Source organism: Acartia tonsa, chromosome 9 (genome assembly GCF_053477335.1).
Source record: "Acartia tonsa isolate MP-2025a chromosome 9, ASM5347733v1, whole genome shotgun sequence".
NCBI classification, from domain to species: domain Eukaryota; kingdom Metazoa; phylum Arthropoda; class Copepoda; order Calanoida; family Acartiidae; genus Acartia; species Acartia tonsa.
This window is the reverse complement of record NC_137268.1, coordinates 30,475,095-30,501,922: the sequence shown is the minus strand read 5'-3', so window position 1 is coordinate 30,501,922 and position 26,828 is coordinate 30,475,095. Positions and strand designations below refer to the sequence as shown.

At 36.1% G+C, this 26,828-nt stretch overlaps 1 protein-coding gene across 1 annotated transcript in view; it reads left to right on the top strand.

Moving 5' to 3' along the window:
- LOC145327480 (uncharacterized) overlaps positions 1-26,828 on the top strand; it is a 52,932-nt gene that overhangs the window by 14,791 nt on the left and 11,313 nt on the right. Inside the window, exons 2-9 of the mRNA XM_080171027.1 lie at positions 178-266; positions 879-1,202; positions 8,468-8,722; positions 13,262-13,356; positions 13,891-13,948; positions 23,952-24,078; positions 24,211-24,343; positions 25,683-25,880. Coding sequence (XP_080027153.1) covers positions 178-266; positions 879-1,202; positions 8,468-8,722; positions 13,262-13,356; positions 13,891-13,948; positions 23,952-24,078; positions 24,211-24,343; positions 25,683-25,880 — 1,279 coding nt within the window. The remainder of the gene's footprint in view (positions 1-177; positions 267-878; positions 1,203-8,467; positions 8,723-13,261; positions 13,357-13,890; positions 13,949-23,951; positions 24,079-24,210; positions 24,344-25,682; positions 25,881-26,828) is intronic.

Here is a 26,828-nt window from a genome sequence, read left to right as displayed (position 1 = left end):
TCAGAATTATACATTTATATTCTGTTTTTTTTCCAGTTCTGACACTCTAAAAGTGTTAATGTTTGTCCTACCATTTCAGAGCTTCGCTTTTATGGATGTTGTCATCCTTGTTTTTAACTCAGGATGGAATCAATACATGCCTCCTATAAAATTGACTGAAAACTTATTATTTTTTAGGGATTTATCCCACCAAGCGAATAAGAAACATGATGAGAAGAGATCGAGTAAGAAGAATAAACTTCATAATAATCATCAATATATTGAAGGTAACATTAAATCATTTGGACGATCAACTAAATGAATTATGAACCAGCCAATAAAAATTCAATAGAAGTTCCCAAGGTTGTTAATAAGACTACGTTAAATTATTTGGGGACTAGTGTAATAACAGTTCAATGTCCCCTCCCTCCCTGGTTATGGTATTAACAAGGATGTACAAATATTGCTGTTATGTCAAACGAGTCGTAACATTAGTAAGATTATGGACAAAATCTTGGCTCATTAACGGGTATTGTTTCGTAACAAACATTCAGACAATGATTATAAAAGCAATGGATTGATGTCTGGGAGTATGGACCTTGATAGGTGTAGAGAATCTATTAGTTCAGATTAACAAAAAAATATTACCCTATAACAATGGATTTAGAATATACGTGGATTTATGACAGAGGAAAAGAATCGTCAATTTAGGTTGCTACCATGAACATCATTTATTGGTCAGTTCGTTCAACCAGTAGGAGGGGAGGGGATAGGTTTAATAGAATATTGCGATCGATATATAAACGTCCCCCTTTATAAATTCAATTATATGTAACAATCTTTTAATAAAGTTTGTACTTAGGTACCAACGTTTTTACTAGTAATGTATTTTATTTTAGCTAATGAAGAGGATATGATAGCAATACCTTCCGACAGTTTATACAGTCTGTACAATGATGCCTATAGCAGTGATGCCAGCTGTACATCTTCTGTACGCAAGGCACCTCCATCTTGGCATGGCACTCTACCAATCAGAGCTCCAAAGCAGCCAATAAATGGACCTAACACTTTTAACAGACCAATTAACGGGCAGGAAACTTTAAACAGACCAATAAGAGCTCCCCCAAAACCGGTTCGCACAGGATGGACAACCAACGACAGAATAGTTGAGATGAATGGAAGTTTAAATGGCGGCTCCGGGAGATCTGTTGTACCGTTAAGAGGTAAAATAACGATAATTATAGACAAATTCAAACGAAAGAATTTTTAGAAAAAAAATATCTAAAAATGTTGCAAAACAATTTATTTAGAATTAAATATAAATGTGGTATCCGCCTAGGACAAATGGCAGACACCAGAGTTCAAATGACTACGGCAGTGTGAACAGACGTGGACACCTATACTATAGAGAAGCTACGCTTCTCTAGCAATCACTAAATAATAAACAGAGTCTATTCAGTTGTTCCTTTATTCAGGGTCTAAGGTTTACTAAAGTTATATACAACAAACAATAATTACACAGATAGGAATAAATAATCATAAACAGAATCAATATAATACATATACAATAGTCAGTTTGGGCAATAATGATCCCCCATCCCTGGAAAGGGTGGGGGGAATTAACAATACAGCTTAACCATAATAAGGCTGTCAGAATCTATCATTAATTTTAGGCATAGGGAGGGGGTCGGCAGACCCCTTCCCCAGGACTCGGGGGAGGGCCCTCAGCCCTTCCCCGAACCCAGGTCAGGGTTGCCATAGGCATGGCTCACGGTTGCCGAATACCACAACTCTCCCCTCGGAAGGCTGGGAGGGGGGTCTCCCTGCCAGACTTCCGACAGTGGTTGAGGCCTTTGGCCCGCTCCTTAGGGCTAATTTATATACAAGCGATAATGATTCAATGGAATCCTAGTGGTGATTTTCAGGGCTGATGGGCTCCCAACGTGGGATAGAAGGTAGAGGCTGGCTTTTGTTGGACACGTAGCTCGGCGCCAGCAGGTGTCAGGTTGGCGTGGGGCACAACCGCTGCGGGGCCGGTCAGTAGCGGGGCATTCTGGTTGTTGTTGGCAGCGGCTGGGGCACTGGCTACCAGGTTGACCGTCTGAGCGACAGCCTGGCCTCCAGAGGGGCCGCGGGGCCTTCCAGAGTGTGGCCCAGGCCTGCCTGGGCGGTCATTCCCACTATCGGCTGATTGCATGGATACCATTTCCTCGGCTGCTTCCCGGCCGATAGGAATGGCATCCCAGTCTACTGAAAAGTCCCGGGACTTGGCATGGGTGAGCCTGGCTCTGGCCAAGGCCTTACGATACAAGGTTGGGTGGTACAGGAACACTTGTGACATCGCGTTCATGGCGGCCCGTACACCTCCTTGTGCGGCTGTAAGGGAAATGATGGTTAAGTCTCCCAGCAGCTTGAGAATCAACAGCAGCAAACACAGTATGGCTGCGCCATCTCCCCACTCGTGAATAGCCTGTCTGAACCCAGCCCAGACATCCAGGGTTGCTTCTCCTTCCTCCGCCAGTCGGTCAATATCGTAGGACACGATCCCATGGTCTCCGGTGGCTGAACAGCTACCTTGCTGAACGCATGAGCCATATGACAGGCCGGTCAGCATGGCGGCCTTATACGCTGGGAACGCTAGCAGCTGCTGCCAGTCGTTCAGCTCAGCCTGCGAATACAAGCCTCCCGAACTAAAGTCATCCAAGGGCTCTGTCAGCAGCTGCTTGGGTGTATCCAGCGGGGGTGGCCTCTTCTTAGGTGCGGGGGTTAGCTCTATCCAGCCTTCCTCAGCGTGTACAGTCAGGGGGTAGGTGGAGGAGCAGGGAATTTTGGTGGCGTGGCCGCTATACACCTTTGTCACGGCATCTACAAATCCTGTGGGCTCCACCGGCACCTTGTCCCAACATTCATTGCTCTCCCTGACAACATATTTGTTGCGTTGGCAGGTAAGCTGGAGCAGTACATCTCCCCTCAGCACAGAGAACGTGCTCCCCTGGACACGCACCGGATGGGCCGGGTCTAGTTGCTGGAGCTTCCAGCAATTGGCCGCTACTTCTTCTGCTGCGGTGCTTCTCATTGGAGTTTCCAGGGTAAATCCGATGTAACCTGCATGTATCTGGGCCTGCAGGGGGACATCCACGTCCCTGGCCGATACTCTGGGCAGCGCTTCCGCGGCCGGGTCGGCTGCCACGAACAATGCTGGGTGGTTGGTGGCATGGGCCTCAAAGTCGCAGTTCACTATTGAGGTGGGGGTAGTCATGTTGATGAAGAATTGGGCTTGATGGTCAACCAGAAACGCCTCCATCACCAGGCTAGGCTGGAGGCTGCGGATCAGCCTCAAGGGGCAATCTCTCCCCAGGTGGTCCCACACGTAGGTGGCCTCCCCAGTGATGCAGGACAGCTCAGAATGGGGACACTCTAGGGTCAGGTGGTCAGACTGGGACTCCACCCGTCCATTCTCGACTACATAGGTCTCTTCCTTGACCAGCAGCCGTCGCTCCTGGAGCACTAATTCATTGCGGTACAGCTGGCCCTCGAAATGGACGTCCTCCCCTTCACAACCCACCCCCTCGGGGCTGTTGACCAAGGCGCCCACCATATCGAGGGTGAAGAACAGGGGATGGTTCAGCTGAAACGTCAGTGGCTGGGTCTTGCCTGGCAGCGTGTAGACTCGGTTCCTGGCCAGGTCTCGGCACGTTTCTGGATCAATCTTGGTTGGCCGCATGAGGGTGGGGACCGAGGTCACCTTGAGGTGGCCCCATACTCCACACCTAAATGTCCACTGGGACACGGTGAGTTGACAGCTATATCCCGTTGTTTCCCTAATCTTGACTTGTTGCAGGACATGTACCTCATGGCCCAAGGGCACCTCCTGGTGTAGCGGCTCCGTGCTACACATCTTCTCCTTGTTGTAGGCTGTGACATGGGTGGGGTTGGCACAGTCCCACCCTACCAGGACGTAGCTAGTTGTAGGCCACACGGCTGCGAGCAGTAGTCCCCACAGAACCATCCACCAGTGTGAGAATCTACCAGACAGCCATCGACCTCGCACACGCATCTGGGGATCCTCGGCTCAGGCCACGGCTGCTTCTTGGGGCTGGACACTGCTAGGTTGCTCCTGGCTAGATATAAATTTCCATTGAGCGTTATCTTTGGGTGCCCGGGGCATCCCGATACCCTCCCCAATGACAGACTGACAGGCGACTGGCGCCTGCCTGGGTGTCGGCTCCCCTAGCCCCAAGGGGTCCCTTCCCTTGTCCATGGCATGCCCAGTGGCATGGGGCTGGAGTGCGTGTGGCACAGGCTCGCCCTGTATTACGTCCCTCCCCTGCCCTAGGAACTCAGGTGCATGTGGCACAGGCAAGTCCTTATATCCCCAAATTTCAATCTCCCCAGCCTCTGGTGCGGGAGGCACAGGCAAGGCTGGAGGGTTACCATGCTTTGGATACAATACATTTGTCAAGTTTAACTTATCCTGGCTCGGTTGGGAATGGTGGGCAGCTGGGTTCCCTCGGCTGGCAGGGGGCGCTGGCTGATGGAGCGCTGGACCCTCCCTGCTGGCTGGTGGCGCTGGCTGACTGGGGGTGACGGATGTCACCCCTCCCTCTGGGACTGCTGGCTCGTTCCAGGATCCAGGTCTCTCGGTGGCGGCAACGGTTGTCGCCCCAGGCACCAGGGTGGGGGCGCTGGATAGCACCCCCCAGTCATCGCAGGTGGCGGCGGCGGTTGCCGCCCCAGACATCAGCTTGGGGGTGCGGGGGCGCACCTCTCGTCCTTCCCAGGTGGCGGCGCCGGATGGCGCCCCATACATCGACTCCGTATATGTCAAGGCTTGGCCTGCCTCGCCAAACAGATGAGAGGCCATCTCCGCCGCTTGCCCCGCCAGGGATAGTAAAAGGGCGTTGCGGCGGTTTAGTGTGTCATGGGGGGGCACACGGTAAGCCGCCCATGACATTTCGAGTCTCCGGATGTGGGAATTCCAGGATTGCTTGGGCGGTCCTTGGTACTCCGGCAGGTTACTCAGCATCAGCTTGCGGTACTCGGCTGGAGCCGGCTGGGGATCATCCTGGAGCCATCCTTGGAGCTGGTCACCTCCTGGCGCTTGTGGCTGCTCCATCGGGTCAAAGGTTCAGCGGCGGGACACGAAGTTTTTAAGTCAATACTATAAATGGTTTACACTTGAGGCTTTCTAGCCTAGCAGCCAACACTGTTTATCACTAGGTTGGTAGTTTAACTACAAAGATTTAAATTAGGTGTACCTAAAGTACTTGTCACTAGGTGTCTGAGTTGTAGAGTAGGCTGGTAGGTGTAGATAGCTGTTGAGGGTCTGAACTGCTGTCAGGAACTGATTTGGTTTTCCTTATCACACTATAGATCGGAGGGAGGAGCTTGCAAGTCTTTTTTCTAAAAATATCTCTGTTGGATGCTATGGAGTAGCTCCGCTCCTGTGTGTGTGTGTGTGCGTGAAATATCCTTTCCTTGCAACGCGCTTACGCACCGTCAGATTCGCGCACACAGGTAAAACGCGCACCTATCCCTCAATCCGCTCTCTCATTGGTCCGCTTTGTCTTATTCGTCCGTTGAATTTTGTTGTGCGTCCCGAGCTCTGCTGCGCGACCCGTAAATGGCGCGCTGTTCTCCCGGTCGCTATCTCCACACCGTGGGCGGACTTATTCAAGTGTGGGTAGGAAGGGGGAGCGCGTGAGGGGACGGGGTAAAACCGTCCGTTCCCCCCTATGGGGAGGGGGGGGGTGCTGTAGGTTTGAAGTAACTGTGTGGTGAGGTAATTGTGCCCCTTTCCTTAATCCTGAGCTTATTGTTATGTCACCTCGATTGTATTTTCTTCAATTGATGGTGGGCCCCTCCCCTTCCGTTGGGATAAGGGGTGTATTTGTTGTGCTGAAGGCTTGGGGGGTTAGATTGTTTATCAATGCATTGTTATATTACATCTAGGTTCTATTTTTGGCTTTATCACAATACACAACAGATTTGCTTACCAAGCCTGTTCTATTTTTAGCTTTATCACAATACACAACAAATTTGTTTACCAAGCCTTGCTCATAAATCTATTGTTCAGTCTTCACACTAGGGTGGTAATCCCTAAAATGTGATATAATATCTGTTTTTCTAGATGGGTGGCTGTGCTGTAGCCTCTCAGGATACTTGGAGTTAACGTAGTTTTCTTCCGCTTGGTACACTACACTCGTATTTTCGCTCGCAGCTCGCAGCTATTTGGCTTGTTTCAGCCTGTCGGCGGCAGGGAATGTCCCGTCCTGCAGCACCGTGTATCCGAATCCGGCTGGTGGCGGCAGGGAATGTCCCTTCCTGCAGCGCCGCTGGTTCGGATCCTGCTATCTCTTGCAGTAAATGTTGGCCTATTTTCAGCCGTTTGCACTTATTTGGCCTGTTTCAGCCCGTCCGCAGGCCTGTTTCAGCCCTTGAGCGCTCAATTCTCCGTTAGATGTCGGCGCTTCTCGCGGTTCTCCGTCAAGTTTCGCTGCTCTCCGCAGTCTCTCGTCCGATTTCGCTACTCTCCGCAGCTCGGGTTCCGCCACACTTAGTGGTCTTTTGCTAGGTTTCGCTTCCACAACTGCCGGATGCAGAGTTAGACCTTGCTATCCAGGGTGGGTAATTCAGGTTGCTTGTGTCAGTTTTGCCAGTTTCACTGCTGGGAGTACCTTAGCCTCAGCTGCGCGTCTGCTCTACACTTGTGGTTTGCCGTAATCTCACACAGCTGTCACCAAAAGTTGTGGTATCCGCCTAGGACAAATGGTAGACACCAGAGTTCAAATGACTACGACACCTATACTATAGAGAAGCTACGCTTCTCTAGCAATCACTTAATAATAAACAGAGTCTATTCAGTTGTTCCTTTATTCAGGGTCTAAGGTTTACTAAAGTTATATACAACAAACAATAATTACACAGATAGGAATAAATAATCATAAACAGAATCAATATAATACATATACAATAGTCAGTTTGGGCAATAATGATCCCCCATCCCTGGAAAGGGTGGGGGGAATTAACAATACAGCTTAACCATAATAAGGCTGTCAGAATCTATCATTAATTTTAGGCATAGGGAGGGGGTCGGCAGACCCCTTCCCCAGGACTTGGGGGAGGGCCCTCAGCCCTTCCCCGAACCCAGGTCAGGGTTGCCATAGGCATGGCTCACGGTTGCCGAATACCACATAAACATTGGAGACATGTTGAGAGAAAATGTAAATATTTCTTGCATCGTATTAGAGACAGCTCACCGTGGAAATAAAAATGAAAAATTGCAGGATTAAAACCAGGTTTGATAGCTGCGAGAGGCCGAAGGTCCGGGCTAAGGAAAGTGGTAAAATTTCATGATTTTTTTTAAATATTCGTGGAAAATTGTCTATGATATGATAGTATTTCAGTATAGCTGAGAACCGGTTATAATCCAGCGGATATTAATCGGTTTCATACTGAAAAGTAAGTTCTTAGAATCTGAAAATCATTCCCAGTGCTTTCATCCATTTAAACTGTTTTTAACCTATTTTTAAAACGTATATAAAAAATATACTATGACACCAGTAGAATCAGACTGCAGAGCCTAAATTTGAATTAAATCCCCAATAAACTTTTTTGGGGGGATTTAAATATTAATTTTTACTGTTGCCGTGACCATTTTGACCGAAGCAAGAGGTTTTTTTTTATTTGGGTAAAATTCGTAGCTTTTAGAGTGTTTTGCTTCATAAATATTGTATTCTGGTATAGAGTAAAATTAGGCCTTATGATTGTACTATAAAAATTCACTAAAAAGTTAATTCTTTATGATATATCAACGAATTAACATTAACATGTTTGTGTTCTCTCACTTATTTTAAAAACATAAAAAATGGCTGTAAAGGGTTAAATGACAACAAATGTTTATGCAATACAACAAATTTATTTTTGTCACATATACAAATGCGTTATAAAATAAGATTATTCAAACTTATTTTTTAAAATAATTTTAAAAAGAATGTATCTTTTATTTGTATGGTTTTCATTCTTTTCATTTTAATTAAATAAAAATTATTTAACTACATTGGAAATAAGTCACTTTGTGAAAACACTCTTTTTTTTAATTGTTAGGAATTGAAATAAAACAAGACTTCTTATTGGTTAGATTTCAGAATTATTTGATTTATTGTAAATGTTAGATTTTTCAATGAAATTAATTGTTTTGGAAAAAAAAATTATTTCCAATGAACAGAGTAATGTTTTTTTTATTGTATCAATATAAAGTGAATTATATAAAAATGTTTTGTAAGCCACAATATTACCCGAAGTAAAAAAAGAGCTTTTGCTTCGGTCAAAATGATTACAGCAACACTAAAAATTAATTTTTAAATCCCCCAAAAAAAGTTTATTGGGGACTTAATTCAAATTTGGGCTCTGCAGTCTGATTCTATAGGTGTCCTAGTATATTTTTGACCCCCCATTCAAAAATAGGTTAAAAACAGTTTAATTGTAGAAGTGCCCTGGAATGGTTATGAAAACCTGCCCATGACTCAAGCGCCATCCCACCAACAACAAAACGGTCAAAAACTGTCCAAATCCAACGGCCCAAAAATTGCCCAAAACCAAATGGCGTGGCAACCCGAGAACAACTGTGAGAAAAGCCGGCAGAGGGCGACATATTCCAGAAGCTTTAATGTTGGCACCACAAGTAGTAATTATCAAAAGATGAATTTGACAAGAAATCCAAGGTGTCAACCACAAAAAGTTGGTGAGTGTTACTTTTTTCCCCTCATTTTCTTGTCAATTTAATTATTTTTGTCTGAAAAAAAAGATGAATTGTTTTCTTTAAACGGGAATATTTAAACAATATAAAATCAATTTATCTTATTAACTGCATTAGATGATTCTTATGCTTTTAAAAAGTTAATTGTTTATTGTTAATTACCAAAAATAATGTTTTAAATTTGATTTATTGAAAATTTTCTGGAATGTAAACATATATTTTTTTTCATTTTAAATCAATCTTCAGAGCTTGGCAGCCTTCATCTAGCTGTTTTGGCTGCTTTAGATGCTTTAGAATGTTATAAAAGTATATTTATTTATGTTTTGAAATAATATTTATGTAGCAATAATTTGAAATATTTCTATATGCTATAGTTTCTCCAATTATTTGCTGCAAAAAGGAACTTTGCAAACATATTTTCTACTTTTTGGCATGGGTAGAAAGTAGCAAAATCGGCCAGTATGGCTTTGAAACTGATTATTATCCGGTGGATTAGAATCGGTTCTCAGCATATTCTGAAAAAAATCAAAATACAGACAATTTTCCCACGAATATTAAAATAAAATTCCTAAAATTAATATCAGTTTTGTTAGCCTGGGCTTTCGACCGCGCAGAGATAACAAAACTGGTTCAAATCTTATAATATTTATTTAATTATTCGTGGAAAGCTGTCTAAAATACGATGAAACAAATAACTATTCTAATTTAAGAAATTTAGCAAGAAATATTTGATCCATATAATACCTACGTTTGCTTATAATTCTTTGACCATCCAAATTAATGATAATTTTAATGCATTTTCTATAAAATAACATCCTATTAACAACCAAACGGCAAACATACGGAAAATTTGTTGTATAGATATATGAAAATTGTTTAAAATAATGTACCAATTGGCTGTTTTAATTCTCTACGGAGATAACCCCACATATGACATGATATATCTAAGCTTTCCACTCTAGAAATCATAATAATTACACTTTATATTGCAGATATAAATGTAAAATATACGTGGATATTATGACAGGAGAAAAATTGTCCTCAATTTAGGCTGCATGCATTATCCCCTCTTATTTATTCAGTAGGAGGGGAGGGGATTAGGGAGTTCGTTATTTTAGCCTGCTACAGAGTTCACTTTATCATAGAACATGAAAATCTGGTGTAAGATCGAAGTAATAATAAATCCATTCAGATATAATACATTAGTGTTAATAACATCCTTATCTGTCATTTGTACAGAGAAAATATTTTAGTAGATTTTGTGCAAAAAAGTTGGCGGATTTTATTAAAATAAATATGAGATACAAGTTTAAATCAAAGGTAAATCAATAAACTGTCATAACTTAACATACAACCAACCCTTTAATTTAAGGATCTTTGTCTGTTGGTCAAAATTGTAAAGTGCTTCGATAACCACATCATAATAAGCCAACATTTGCTCAAAAACTTATTGATATTATTACTCGTTTGACATAACAGCTATAATCAGTACATCCTTGTTAAGGAGGGGACATTGGGATTTTTATTACACTTGTCCCCAAAGTTCTATAATAACGTTTTTTATTATCAACCTTGGGGACTTTTATCGAATTTTGATTGATTTGTCCATTTAGTTGAGTGTCCAAATGTTTTATTTACAGATGTAATCTACAGAAGTGGTAATTTTGTGTATCATCAATGGAGATACACATTTTATCGATCATTGTCTTATCTCTGTATTGTAACCCTTTCTAACTTATAGACAATTAATAATAAGTAAAGTATATGGAAAGTTTGTATATATCATTCATGCTAAGCTGATTTTTACAAATAAATATTTATACAATATTTTTATAAAAATCTCTTAAATTTTGTGTTTTGATCTTAGGTAAATGGAAAAATTGTCTCAAAAATCAGCCATGTGACGTCATAAAAATGAGGAATTATCCATCATTTTCTTAGTGGTTTTCTTTCCCACTTCTATTCTCTCATCTTCCACATTTTTATGACGTCGCATGGCTGATTTTTAAGACACTTTGTCCAGTTACTGATATTAGTGACTTTTTGACTTATTTGATTAGCTTTTTTTCAATTTTAAGGTTGTTTTTGCTGCGCTACTATTGTATATAATTGACCTCGTTAGTAAAATATTATTTTTATTTTTCAATCTCTTTTTTAATGGCATAATTTATTCCATTTTATTGAAACACCCTATTTAGTAAGGGGAGGAGGAATAAGTTATGATTTATGACAGAAAAGTATAAAATTGACCAAAAACTGAAATTATATAGGCCTGCATGTTTTAATGTTATGTGGTTGAGGACAGGAATTAATATTTGGAAAAATCAAATTTTACTAAAGTCAAAGATAAATTGATATAGAGTAGCCATTTTATTTTTATAAATTCAGAATACTTGCTCAACATTTTTTTTTTAGTAGCGAAGCTACTCTATAATTCACTTTGTCCGTCCGTCAGTCAGTCAGTCCGTCAGTCCGTCAGTCCGTAACGCTATGGGTAAAATGGGATTCACTCAGCTCCTATAAAAGATAGAATGCTGAAATTTTTTGACAACATTCCCATCATTAAGGAGCACAATTGACTATAAAACATCATTGGCGTTCGGACCGATTTTTAGCAGGTTTTAGGCTATTTTTATATTTTTCACATTTTTCTCCATATCTTCAGTGTTTATGGTCCGATTTTCAAAATTCTTTCAGTTACAGATATCAAAATTAAATTTCCCGTCGTTTAAAGGAACAACCATGAAGGCCAGACTGCCTTTTCAGCAGGTTTTAGGCTATTTTTATATTTTTCACATTTTTCTCCATATCTTCAGTGTTTATGGTCCGATTGTCAAAATTTTTTCAGTTATAGATATCAAAATTAAATTTTCCGTCTTTTAAAGAAAACAACCATGACGGCCAGACTGCCTTTTTGGCAGGTTTTAGGCTGCTTTTTATATATTTAACATTTTTCTCCATATCTTTAGTGTTTATAGTCCGATTTTCAAAATTTTTCAGTTATGTATATCAAAATGAAATTTCCCGTCTTTTAAACAAAATAACCATGACGGCCAGACTGCCTTTTTAGCAGGTTTTAGGCTATTTTTATATATTTAACACTTTTTTCCATATCTTCAGTGTATATGGTCCGATTTTCCAATTTTTTTAAGTTAAGGATTTAAAAATTAAATTTTTTGTCGTTTTAATAAAACAACCATGACGGCCAGACTGCCTTTTATTAGGTTTTTGGCTATTTTTATATGTTTTACATATTTCCCCATATCTTTGTTTATTTTGATGCAATTTTCAAACTTTTATGGGATATCTGTATCAAAATAATCTTTCCCATTGTTATGAGCATCTTTAATATAATTTACTTTGACCATCGTCATCAAGCAAAATAAAACAAGGTTTCATGTTTAATTTATCCAATAAATCTATTCTTGATTTTAGTAAAAACCTTTTAAATCTACCTGTACGTATTCCACTACTTATGGATGTTGTCATCCTTGTTAAATCTTTATTTCAAACTTAATTGATTTTTTTGCTTTCCCATGCTACTTAAAGATATAGATCTTCTAGTTTCAAATACTTGTACTGTATAAATTTGAGAATATTTATTTCTGAACTATGTTGTTAAAATGGTTTGGCCTAGTTATTCATTAAATGCCGAAATTTTTTTTTACCCCCCCCAAAATTTTTACCCCGGGGGTAAAATTTGATTGGGGGGGGGGTAATTACCCCCCCTAAAGTCTGTTGGGGGGGGGTAAATACTCCCCCCAAATCTGTTGGGGGGGGGGGGTAATTACCCCCCCCAAACTAATTTACCCCGGGGGTAAAATTTTTGGGGGGGGTAATTTAATTATGTAAAAAAAGCACCTACCTAATCTATTAAGTTAATAAGTACTATCCTATAACATAAAGTAATAAGTAAGGTTTATTTGACTATAGCTTCAGATTTCATTACTTTTAATACTGAGTTCTCCTTTTTAGGAAAGCTTCACATAGATCCCATGATGGTTCCACACTATTATAGGTCAATCCTTTGAGTGGTTTTAGGCTATTTTTCTCCTCCCTTTTTACCCTTTAGAAAACACGAGTTCTTAGATGCTAAGGGCGCCACTACTATTCAAATACATAGTAGTAAAAAAAATTTTCAGTAAAATTTTTTTTTAAGAACATTCAATTTGGGGGGGGGGTAAATACCCCCCCCAAAAATTTTTTTTAAGAACATTTATTTACCCCCCCCCCAAAATGGTTGGGGGGGGGGGTAAATACCCCCCCCCCAAAATCGTAAGGGGTAATTTTTTTTGGGGGGGGGTTTGTTCACAAAATTTTGGGGGTGCCAAATGGCCCATTACCCCCCCCCCCCTTGGACGCCTATGGATGGTATACGCTAGATTAGAACCGTTTCTCAGTCATACTGTCATGTATAGCACAAAAAATGTTGTACGAAAACTAATATAAAAAACAAAATCAAAACCCGTTTTTTCTATTATTTTGTTATCCGAATCTTTCATTAATTATTTCATATTTATTTAGTTAAAAGGAGAGAAAATGAGCACCAGCAAATAGAGGCGTACACAGCATGGGTCAACTCACAGCTTAGGAAGCGCCCTGGCATGCCTTTAGTTCAGGTACATTCTGTTCTTAATTCATTTCCTAGGCTATAGATAAATAATTTGGATCATGGAAAGAAAACGAAGTAGCTGGTTACTTCATATTTTCACAGTAGCTCTTTTCCTATTTATAGCCCCGGCGGAGGGTTCTAGCCCAACGGGGCCTATTTCCTATCTCTGTGAGGTAATCATTAACCTAACCTAAAATAACCTATCAAAAGCTACTGTAAAAATACGACGAAACCTGCTTTTTCGTTTCCTTTCCATGATTCAATAGTTAACATTACGGGTTAACTCACAAACAAAATATGCATGACAAATTGTTTGTTTGTGCTCTTATTAAAATTTTCTGAAACCTACAAGACTTTATATGTACTTCTGGACTATTGATAGGATATGTCCGACCGTACGTCTGTCTGTCCGTCAGGATAGTCTCTACGCTGTTTCTTCCTACTAATAAAAGCTGGTTGTCTTGATACCTATGCAAATAATTGTTCTTTTTTCATTTAGACATTGCATTGTGTAATTAATTTCAGAATTATGCTTTTTTAGGATTTTCAAGATGACCTAAAATCTGGAGTAATGCTGGCTGAACTGCTTGATATCATAGGTTAGTAAAATTATAAGGAGGGTAGATAGATATTCCAATTTGATATACAATTTCATTTACCAAACAATTTATATACAAAAACTAGTATTTAGGGGCTATGTTTTGGAAAGTGTAGGGAATGACAGAAAAATAGCCTAAACCCATCAAAAGACTTAAATACAAAAAGATAAAATGGCCTAAAACCATCCCTCGACATATATATAGCTTTCTTAAATTAGAAATCACAATCGGTTCAGTAGTTACAGAAATCTTAAGCTACAGACAAAAACTCCTTACTTCTTTATATTAAAGGATACCCTTATATTTATTCTGCTTAAAAAGACAAAAACCTTATTGTTAAGGAAATGTGATTTCTTAACTGCTATTTTAGCTAGACAGCTGCAATTTTTAGTCAAGATTCCTATTATTCATGCACATATGCTCTATATATTTTTGTCCGTCCGTAATGTGTTTCTCGGCTGCTATTGAATATAGACAGCTGATTTTTTAGTGAAGAATCCTATTTTATATGTTCATCTAGTCTATTTTTGTTCGAATTAATTTCGTTGTTGGTATAAGCTGCTCCAAAGCATAGTAATGAATTACGCCTGTTTATGCGCTAAGGCATTGTCCTTTCTCTTTCCAAAGGCTTGAATAGTATTGAATAAATAACCTAAAGCATCTATAAGTGTAAATAAAATATGTAAATATATATTCTTTAAAAATCTTTCAAAATTTCCAAGAAATCCTCCGAAGGTAATTGCTATGGTATACTTGACATTAAAGCATCATGCAAGATTACTACAGTTTTGGTTTCTTAAATTTCATGGCATTAAAAACGGATTAAGTCATCATTTAAATTAAAATTATTAGGGTCTGTCCATACGTCCGTCCGTCTGTACGTAACGGTTAGTCCTTGTTAATTGTTAATTTGATTTAAAGATATCTTTATTCTATTCTTTTGAGTTTTGGATTGGAATATTGATTCCTAGAACAAAAATTTACTTATTAAAAGCGAAGCATCTCCATAAACAAATCCAAAAAAATGCAAGTATGTCCTTAAACAGTATCTAAACAGTATTCTGACAATCTACAAGTGTTTTTGATCGTTTGCCATAAAGTCTAATTTTATTTCTTCGCTTTTATGAATGTTGTCATCCTTGATTTTACAAGATATTCATGCAATGAAATGTTTCTAAAAACAACAGTATTTGTAATGTTGTGATTATATTTCATGTAAGAAAACAGTATTGCTTCTAATCAACAAGGATGATACAATTTCATAGAAGTATTAATAGGAGAATACTGTAGTTTTATTTTTCGAATTAAGAAAACCTATTTTTCCTCCTTAGTTGGCAACAATTACATAATAATATTTGTATTAGATTACAAATAAAATGATATACTCTCCTAAATTAAAAATAAAAGAGTCTTTTACTTACCAGGTAAAATATAAAATCTTCAGAAAATATTTTTGGGGCTTTGCAGCTACAGCTGTTTCCAGCCGCAAAAATGATTTAAATTTAGCCAACATTATTCAAACACTTTTATTAATCTGCAGCCAAACCTACTTTTTATTGATAATCTGCAGCTACATATGAGCTGCCATCACAGCATATATATGAATATGGCGGCTGCCTATCATGTAACAATATCAAAAATTTAATTATGGACCTATAATGGATGTAGAATTTAAGTGGATATTATAACAGGGGGTAAATTGTCGTCAAGTTGCTATCATCCTTGTCATTTATCGGTCAGTTCACTCATCCTGTAGGACGGGAGGGGATGGAGGGATAGTTACTTTAGCCAACTACAATTTTCACTGTATAAGAGTACGTGATAATCTGGTGTAAGATCAAAGTAATAATAAATTCATTGGACCTATTTACATGACATATATTCGTGAATTGTAGAGATGGTACGCTACACAAGCAACAAATTAAATATATTGATATTCAACAGAGACATAGGGGACAATGGTCTATTTAACACACTAGTCCCCAAAGTTTTACAATAATGTTTTCTAATTCGTTTGCTTAACAACTTTGGGGACTTTAGTAAAATTTGATTGGCTGGTTAATTAAGTTGAGTGTTCGAACGTTTCAACTGCTTTTTTTAATCTACAGTAATTTTGTGTGTTATCATTGGGGAGGAACATAAATTTATCAGCCATTGACTTATCCCTTTAGATCCCTGGATATTCATAGAAGGTATGGTGGAGTATGAAAACCACTAAACAAATTTTAATTTCTCACACAATCTAAAAAAATTATGGTTTTAATCAAACAAGAATGACACATCTACATGACTGGAGAGAATATTCAAATACATATAATATGATTATAATTACTTATACATATACTAGGGATACGCACCGAGAGGCATCTAGGGGCCATTAGTGGGGGAAGAATATAACCCCCCCCTCCCCGCTTTCAATTATATTTTTAAAAGAAAAGTTTTAAAAAATTTGTTTAGGGGATCCTTTTTTCTAGGGGCGATTTCTTTTGGGAATGTAGTGGTGCCCTCCCCCAATAAAGTTATAAACCTTTCCAGAACCTGCATGTGAAGCTATATTGTAAAGGAGAACCATGTCGGTTTAGCGGTTCTTTTATATTAAGAAATTTTTAAATGTATCATTTATTTGAAACTTTTTTCTTGGTGAGCTTAAATTTCAAAGTAATTGCTTGACCACAAAATTAGAAAGTCAATTTGATATTACAAGAAAGTGATAATATAACAATGTATAAATGGATGTAGAATATACGTGGATGATATAACAAAAGAAAAATTGTCGTCAATTTAGGTTGCAATTTCCCCCCGCATTTATTGGTTGGGCCGTTTATCCACTGCACTGGGAGGAAAGAGGATGGGGTAAAGGAGCGGATTATTTTAGCCCGCTCCAGAGTTCACTTTATTATAGAACATATAAATCTGGTGTAAGATCCAAGTAATTATGTATCCATTAATGTATAAGGATATTTATTTTTAGTAGTTAAACTACACTTAAATTCACTGTGTCTGTCTGTCCGTCAATCCGTCCGTCAGTCAGTCTGTAATGCTATGGGGAAATGTGATAGACTGGTGAAGATACTTTAAGCAAAGAACATCCAGTTAACAATTTACGTCAGTATGTAAGTCACTCTACAAAAAAATTATTTATTTTTTAAAAAGTTACGATATTTTTTGCTATTTTATCCTTTTTTGCTATTTGAATTGCTGATTTTTTTGTAAATCGCTACTTATGGAAGTTGTCATCATTGTTTTAAATGTTAAAGTGTTTCTATACTTGGAGATTGTTAAATATGATCTGAAGTAAATCAAACGTAGGTTTACAATTTTCAGGAAAGTTTTATGATAATCCTTCTATTGGGGGAGAGGATAGTAAGAAAAACGCTCCAACAAAAATAGAATTTATTATGTAAAAAAGTTTCTGCTTGAAAAAAAATAAAGGAGGGGTGGGTGTTAGTTCTTCTTACCCCTCACTTTTATTCATTCGAATCCGGTGGATAGGAACCGGTTCTCATCCATACGAAAAAACTATGTCTAGCATCGTATTATATACAGTTTTCTACGAATATAGAAATGTACAATCATAAGATTAAAACCAGTTTTTTAGCCGGTGCCTTCGGCACCACGGGGCTAAAAAAAACTGGCTTTAATCTTATAATTGTATATTCTATATCCGCGGAAAGCCGTTTATAATACGATACGAGAAATAACTATTCTCGTATTTATTTGAATCCGGTGGATAGGAACCGGTTCTCATCCATACGAAAAAAATTATGTCTACCATCGTATTATATCCAGCTTTCTACGAATATAAAATGTACAATCATAAGATTAAAACCAGTTTTTTAGCCGGTGCCTTCGGCACCTCGGGGCTAAAAAAAACTAGCTTTAAACTCATGATTGCACATTCTATATCCGCGGAAAGATGTTTATAATACGATGCGAGAAATAACTATTCTCGTATTCATTCGAATCCGGTGGATAGGAACCGGTTCTCATCCATACGAAAAAACTATGGCTAGCATCGTATTATATCCAGCTTTCTACGAATATAAAAATGTACAATCATAATATTAAAACCAGTTTTTACGATGAAAGAAATAACTATTCCATTATGACTTCGAAACCGATTAATCATAAGATTAAAGCAAGATTTGTTAGACCGCACCTTCGGCATCTCGGTGCTAACAAAACTTGTTATAAACTTAGAATTGTACATTTTTATATCAGCTTAAAGCTGTTTATAATACGACGCAATAAATAACTATTAATGTCATTTCTTTTTTTAAAATATCTTGAGATATATTTTTATAATATATTAAAATAAGTTTATAACCTTTCCTAATAATGTAAGATTTTCGAATCATTTGTTACATGAACCGTACATTTTTAATTTTTAAGAAAATTTGAAATGGTTTGAAATGCTCCAGACCAAATTAAAACTCTTTGTTTGTTCTAGAGAGTTATTTAGAGATGCTCTCTGCATTCTAAGGGATAATAGGGATGTCAAATAATATAAAAATAGTAAGAATAGTCCAAGCAACAAGCATAAGTATTTTTATCATTTTTTTCTTTATCAATCTAGGCAAAATCTGCGTTGCGCCTACTGCTACTCTCAAATGCGCAACATTAATATAAAGAGTTGAGATAATGCCTTGGCCCAAAACAGGCGCAAATTCATAACGATACACAATTAGGTTCAAAGGGTTAGTTGTCTTCAATAGTTTGGATTTGAATTCCTTACTACTTTTATCAACCAGATGTATTATCAAATATAAAATTGGAATTCATATGATTTTTTTTTTAAACTTGTATTCCAACAATCATTTTATTTGATATACTTTCTATTTCTGGTGGCTGTATGATTGACTCTCAGAAATATCATTGTGGTAAATTAATTTACTTCAAGCTTAAGATACCAGTAACCAGTAAATGAGAGAATGATGGGAGCAGAGTTTAGAAAGCATGAACAAACTAGGACGGTTATATCACAAGTAGCGTAGAATTTCATACTATGATTTGAAGAAAATTAAGCAAAATATAATGGAATATGCTTCTTTTCTACTTAATATTATTTGGTGAGTAATTTTGATGTTTTGCTTTGATTTGTATAAATTGTCCACAGAATTTAAAATAAAAACCTATAGAAATTATTTACTAAAACCTATTTTTATACCAGTGAACACTGCAGGATTGTTCTAAACCTTACTTAACCTAACCTAATGTTAAGTAACAAAATACATTTTTTCTTCTTTAAAAGTTTCGTTTTGTAAACCCGATGAGGGAAAACCGCATGCTTTGATGAACTGTTTTTATAGTGGATTCAAAACCATTCAGACTTTGGCATTTTTTATTTGGGTAATTAGCAAATTTTTCAGGAGTAAAAAAAGAATCGAGTAGCATTGATAAAAAACATCAACAATGTAAATGAGAAAAAAAATAATTTTGTGACTTTTATGGTTTTTGGGTTACTTTGCAAATATGATAACTTTTCACCTGTCCAACTTTTTGCAAGGCTCGGTATCAGTTGCGAAAACCCATTTGGAAGCTTTAATTTTTTTTTAGATGGATTGCCTTTATAGGGTCAGTTTTAGACTACCGACTTATTTTAAAAATTGTAAAATGTTGATTTCCCTGAGGCTTACAGGCGGCTCACGCTGCCGAGCCCTGCTTTTATGACATTTGAAAGTGGTAAATTCCTACGACGTATTACATTCATGGCTATTCTTGTCCAAGATCCAGCATATCTACTTTGACAATAGATACACTTATGTATAGACGGGTATGTACAAGAAAAGCTAAAAACAGTTAAATTAGTTTATAAATTGACAAATATTGATAAAAGAACTGTATAAAGCAATTATCAATCGTGTATAAGAGCATCATTACAAGCTCTTATTGAAAAATTACCCCTTCTGTAGATAACAATTAGCGGTTGAAACGTTAGGGCACTCAACTTAATGAACCAACCAAACAAAATTCAATGAAAGACCCCAAAGTTTTTAAGCCAACACATAAGATGCCGTTATTATAACACTTTGGGGACTAGTGTAATAAACACCACATTGTCCCCTTCAACGATAGAAAGACTTCTTTGATATTAATACAGAAACGAAACGGGAAGGGGGGGGGGGGGGTGAAAGTGTTCAAATGAACATGTAAATACCCTCCATCATTAATAACCTACTTATTAAGACTCAGTCGTCCGTACAATATTGTTTTGCAATATAAATCATTTTTTTAACAATTACTTTTAAACTTAACCTAAGTAGGGACAGGGAAATGCATTCTAATAAGAACTATTCTATAATTATCAACAAGAGTAGTCTGGACCACAGATAATAAAAATTTAAGAAATTCTTCAGAAAAATAAAGACAAAAGTCGTTGATACAGAAATACTTTTCAAGTATAAGAAAAAATTCATGGATAGCATTGTATTACAGACCTTTTTTCCACGAATATCAAAATAAAAATAAAAAAGGTTTTAATGTTATGATTTTTCATTCGAATATCCACGGAAAGCTGTCTGTAATACGATGCGATGAATAACTATTATGACATATTCAGAAAATTTGTTTTTAGAACAGTTAATTGAATGTAAAGATATTACTATATACTGGTAATGGTGTGTGTGGGTGTGTGTGTGTGTGGGTGTGTGTGTACTGTAAACTTTGGAGATTCTATAATATATTTCTTAACCACTAGTACATAACCTTAAGAGAGGCGATGCTTCTTTTTTTGTTCATCTAACTCTACGTAGAGTTTAAAAAGTATTCATAAATAGTTTGTCTTGTTTATTTAAGTCTCATTTGATATTATCTGATATTGTTAAGCTTTCCATTGAAGTATTGTTCCAGCCTTTCACTAAATATAAGTCCATACAATATAAATTCTGATCTTGAGTTAACCTTTATTATACAAGTGACCTGGGCTGGTGTGTCCTCCAGGAGGTTTGAATTAACAATGAAATAAAAAAAACTAGTATAGGTAATTTTACCAGAGGCGATACATGTATTTTATGCACAGAAAGCTCCGTTATTTTTACATGATCTATCATTTACCATTGATTATTCAATTCCTTGAAATATTTGGTTTTATAATATTAATGCGCACAGACATGCTCATGAACTCTGGGAATGTAAGGGATAAGACAATGTCCGATAAATTTATGTTCATTTCCAATAACGATACAAAAAATAACCCTTCTGTAGATTACAATTAGCGATTAAAATGTTTGAACTCTCAACTTCAAGAACGATGTTCCCAAAATTGTTGAGCTAACGCATTAGAAAACGTTACTATTTAACTTTAAGGACTAGTGTAATAAAAAAACCAATGACCCCTCCCTCCCTCCCTGTCATTAGATAAAGTTTTACAATTATAAACAAGGAAATAATAAAATTTTATAATTAATGATTATCATTTTGCCAACTAATAAGTTTTATAATCAAAATAATTTGATATTTAATGTTTCATTGGATTTTAGCTAAGAAAAAAAGTTAATTTACGAGGAAATGAAAGAAGTCTCTTTGGTAATTTTTTACATGATTGCATTTGAAAAATGAAGTTTGATTTCTAACAGTAATTATTGCAGTTGTTATCAGAGACAAAAGAAGAGGGAAAATGAACCATAAAAAGTAAAAATTCTTAAACATAAATTCCTAGCCTAAGATCTATGAATTAAAACATCCTATATAAAGTAGTAAGCTTATTTGTCTGTAGCAAAGTATCTCGCTAACCGTTGAACCGATATGATTCTTTTTTACAGCAAAGCTTCTTATAGGTCCATGCCAGTTTTTAACAATTTGGCGGAGGTTATCTAAACCCTCCCCGAAAAAGATGATCCCCCCCCCCCCCAAAAAAAAAAATGAAAATTAGAGGAGGTGGACTTTTTTCCTCTAACCTTAAGTGACGCTGCTGGCTTCTAGTGAGGTAGCCCCCTAGTACTAATATAAGTAAATAAGCCTTGTAAGCGAAGCTATTCTATAACTGGTGCATTTCTGACAATTACATTACTCTAGCAACAACAATTAACCTTTTTATTTGCAACTTAACAGAACTTAAAACTGATTTGATCATTTTACATTCAAAGCAATTTGTCCCATTAAGTAATTTATTGACAAAAAAGGTAATTTTCCACTTGTAACAAATTTAATGTTTTTTTAAATGTTTCCCTGGGTTTTTTTACACATTTCTTTTGTGTATGTACTTGTTCCTTAATTCTTGAGTGTGTTAAGTTTTTCTACAAATCTATTTAATAGTTTTATTGAAACTGTTTAGATCTTAAGTTCATTGTATGGTATTGTTTTAATTTCTTATAAAATCAATATCTAAATAATATTTTTTTTATTAATTGTTTAAAGATGTGAAATATTTCACTCAAATGAGAAACAGTTATTTTGTAGATGGTATACAAATAAATATTTTAATATAGATCATCTTAAATGGCAAATAAGATTTGAATATTAAATATTATTTTCCTAGTTTAAAAACTTTGATTGCATGGCGTTTGTCTAAAAGTGAACTATGGTGCTTAGTAACGTTTTTCACCCGCTAATATGCAGAGCCCATTAATATTACACATGTATGATCTGTTTTTATTTTGATTATCTAGTAATTGCACTACTGAATCAAGATTCTATTACTTTTTGTGTTTTCCAATCAGTTGATTTTTATTTTCATTAGAGGTCAACATTATTTTGAAAATTAATTACTTATCAGCAATTAAGCAAATCACTTTGTCGATCATCCGTCGTTTAGGCTGGTGATCACTTTTAAACAATTTCCAATAGGGTTGTTTTAGGTCATTTGCAATTTAGATACCTGTGCAATAATCAGTTAGATAGGATTAGACTTTTTAATTAAGCAATCTGTAAATTAGGGATTGTAAATCATACTGGTCCTCAAATCGTTATAATTACAATCTCTAATTCGTTGGCTTATAACTGTGGGCAATTTTGATATTTTTTAGTAACAATCAGTCCAAACTTTTCCATCGTTAGTTTTCATCTCCAGAAAGGGTGATTATATTTTTCCTCTAAGATCCCTAACAAATCAGCATATATTTACATCAGTTTTGTAAGGGTTTATTTAAACCTTGTAGAAAATTGTCGCCACCTTCATGGTGTCAAAGAGATAATTGGACATGTCATCTCGCCAAGAACACTAAATTTTTAGAGTAGCGGCATATAACATATAATATGTGGTTAAAACTAGTATTAATTTTATGATTTCTATTTTAATTTTCTTGGAAAATTTCTTTAATACGAGGCTATGCATGATTTTTCATAATGGCTGAGGAAAGGTTCTAATCCAGCGGATATTAATCGGTTTCGAAGCCATGCTGCAAATAGAATTCTAATAAACTTTCGCTTGTCAAGCTCCTGTATTTTTTTTCTAATTTTCATTAGTAAATATTGATGAAGGGGAATCACATTGGTATAAGTAAGATTATATAATAAATATTCTAATTCTAGTTTGCTCTTTAATTTTCAGAATATTTATCCCTGTGTGTACATAAAAACTTTGCACTAAGATAAATCTGTCAGTTTTCCTTCTTTTCTTGAAAACATCTTAACCCTGAACTTTATGGTTTAAAATGTTTTCTTTTATCTTTTAATTGACAACATTTTCAAACAATTATTTGCTTTAATACAAACCATTTTTCTAACCTTCAGTTTTTAACTTCTTGTAAAGAAATCTCTACCCAGGGGGCTTTACAATAAGTATTTAGTTGCCAACTGGGAAAATTGGCATTTTCAATGCTTGATATGGCTATTGCTTAAGACATTTTATGTGTATTTTGATACATTTTTTGACTCTTAAAAGATAGAAAACGGAGTGACCAACTTTTTATCCTTTTTTATTTCAGCTGGTGAAAAAGTGACCTTATCAGTCTAAAGAACAGAGTTGCCAATTATTTATTTTACATTTTTTATTTTAACTGGATATAAAATTAGTGATTCTCTTCAAAACAGAGTCGTCGACATATAATTTTTTTTTATATTTTAGCTGGTGATAAAGTGAGCAGATGCTTAGACAGTGATCCTATCACTTTACAGAACAGAGTTGCCAACCAAGAAATGATTCTTCATTATTTGTCAAGCAAAAATATTGATGTTCACAACCTTGATTCCAGGTATGATCTATCTATCTACTACCTATCTAATTTATGCATATATGTAACCATCTACCAATCTATCTAATTGCTTATGTCTAACTATTTATCTATCTTGCTATCTATATGAGTATAGTATATCTATCGATTTAGATATCTAGCAGAAGGAGATACAGAGTCTTTGCTAAGGCTAATCCACAGTGTTGCTTCCCATTACAAACCCTACTCTGTCCTGAAGTCTAATAAATCTACTCAGGATCAAAACAGAATTATCATTCAAAATGGGGTAAGTTGTTTATATTTTATTTATAAAAGACTTTTCTAACGAAGATTTTCTATAATTTGGGGATCATGGACCATACCTAACCTAAAATAACCAAAAAGCTACTGTGAAAATACGACGAAACCCGCTACTTTATTTTCTTTTCATTAATCTAGTTAGGCATAATTTATTATTAGTCTAGTGCTTAGTTTTATTTTATTTTATTTATATCAAATTTTCAAAGTATGTAATGTACTGTGATGAAAACTAGATAATAATGATAAAAAGCTAATTGATCACTGAAAACAGAATTATGATAAATGACCCTTGTAATAGGTGATAATAGATAAATGGATGCACAATGACATCTAAATATAGATAACAGAGGGAAGGGAATTACAGAATCTGATTTTACAACAAAAAATTAATTTTATATTATTACCAGATTTTACATAAAATTGTGATGGTTTGTTATCTTTTGGTGCTTTGATTTCGAGTCTATCTAAAGGATTGTAAAGGCTAAGACAATGAAAAGTGATGTATTGTACACCTCTTATTATGCATAAAAGTTTTGAAGTCAACGAATGAGGCCGGGAACATGTTTATAAAACTTTGGGACAAGTATACTTTATATTCCTTGTACCCTCCCTCCCTAAGTCTATCACACTAAAAACCGCCAAATTCTGACATGTCAGTTGCTTGACGTTAAAAATTTCAATGAGGCTTTGCAATAAGTTGAAATAATGGTTGATGCTTTCCCTCAAACTATCTAAAGAGTACAGAACACCCTCCGCTAAATAATTAGATTTAATGATTAGAATGATAAGACAATGGATGATAAAATATTGTTTATCACCAATGATATTTGACAAAATTATTGGTTTAAAAGTTTTGACACTACTAGTTTGTAATCAATCCATAAAAATTCAAAATGTCAACGAATGAGAACGTGTTTAAAAAACATTGGGTACCAGTCAGGGGCGTCCAAGCTTTTTTATTTGGGGGGGGGGGGGGGTAAAATCATTACTTTTAGAATTATATTGGCAATAATGTTCTTTCCAGTATGGCTTCGAAACCGATTAATAACCGCTGGACTAGAACCGGTTACTCGCAATACTGAAAAATCATGTATTTTGGAATTTACAAATAATAGAATGAAAATCATAAAATTATTTCCAGTCTTGATAGCCCAGAGCTAACAAAACCTTTTTTAACCTTGTAATTTTTCATTTAAACATCCGCGAAAAGTTGTCGATAATACAATGCGATAAATAGATATTAATGGCATTTATTTCTGGATAAAAAATATTTAAATAAATTTTTTTTTATGGTTGATATTGAATATGTATAGAAATATTTATAGAATCTTCTTGTAAACAAAGATGGTGGGGTAGTGATTACTGGTGATAAGTCAAATAAAGTTAATGAGCCAAATCTGTACAACCACAACCAACAAATTCAAGTAAACACAAGAAAACAATTCTATGATAACAATAATAAACAGGAGAATGGTAAACAAGGAAGACAAGAATTAGTTGTTCAAGATTCGCCGTCCTTTAAGGTATGTGTTATAGTAGCGATGTTTTCTGTAATTAGGGTCGGGTGTCCGTCTGTCTGTCTGTCTGTTATGGATAGCTCTTAAAGTTAATTTAAGCATGTTAGAATTGTCCTATCAATTTCAAACTTGGGATGGTTATTATTGGAACAATTATTTAAGATTTGATAAGTGTAGCTGCTCTATAATCGTTAACCGAAAGTCCGCACGTCCGTTTGATTTTTTAACTTTTTTGACATAGATTTTATATGATGTAATTATTCTATCCTTTTGATTTTTCAAATATTGTTTCCAAGGATATCGGAGTACAATGTAATAAGCGAAGCATCTCTTTAATATTGTAATAAAAATGTAAATATGTACTGAAACGAATCCGAATTTATGATTGTTCTAATATAGAAATTGTACAAATATTTTGCAAATTAAGTAGTGCAAAAAAACTAAATGTTTTACAAATGTTGACTGTCTAAAGTTGGATGACTTTAGTAATTCAATCCACTAGTGCATGCAAGGACAAACAAGACTAGAATTATAGGGATCAGGCTTCTATAAATAACTTTTTATGTTATATGAAGTGGTAATGTTTTTTTGTTATGAATAATTTGGAACTGCTTTACAATTTTCCTGGGATGGATATAGACTAAATTGTTTTTAGATTTAAGCCTTACAATAGTTTTAGGCTATTTTTCTGCCTCTTTATTACCCCTTTTAATTTAGAGCCCTTAGATGGCAGGGGTGAAGCCGCTAGTATCCTTAAATCTGGAAAGCATTGAAACTACATATAGTTTCATTTAATATTGAGACTATTTTTTATGTGGCCTTTGCATATGTCCCACAGAAAGGTCAAATTTGCTTGATGTTTACGATGACACATAACCAATAATAAGCTTTTTGATTTTATAACAACAGAAATGTCTTGGAAGTACAATGCAAAAAAAAGGTAAATTTACTACT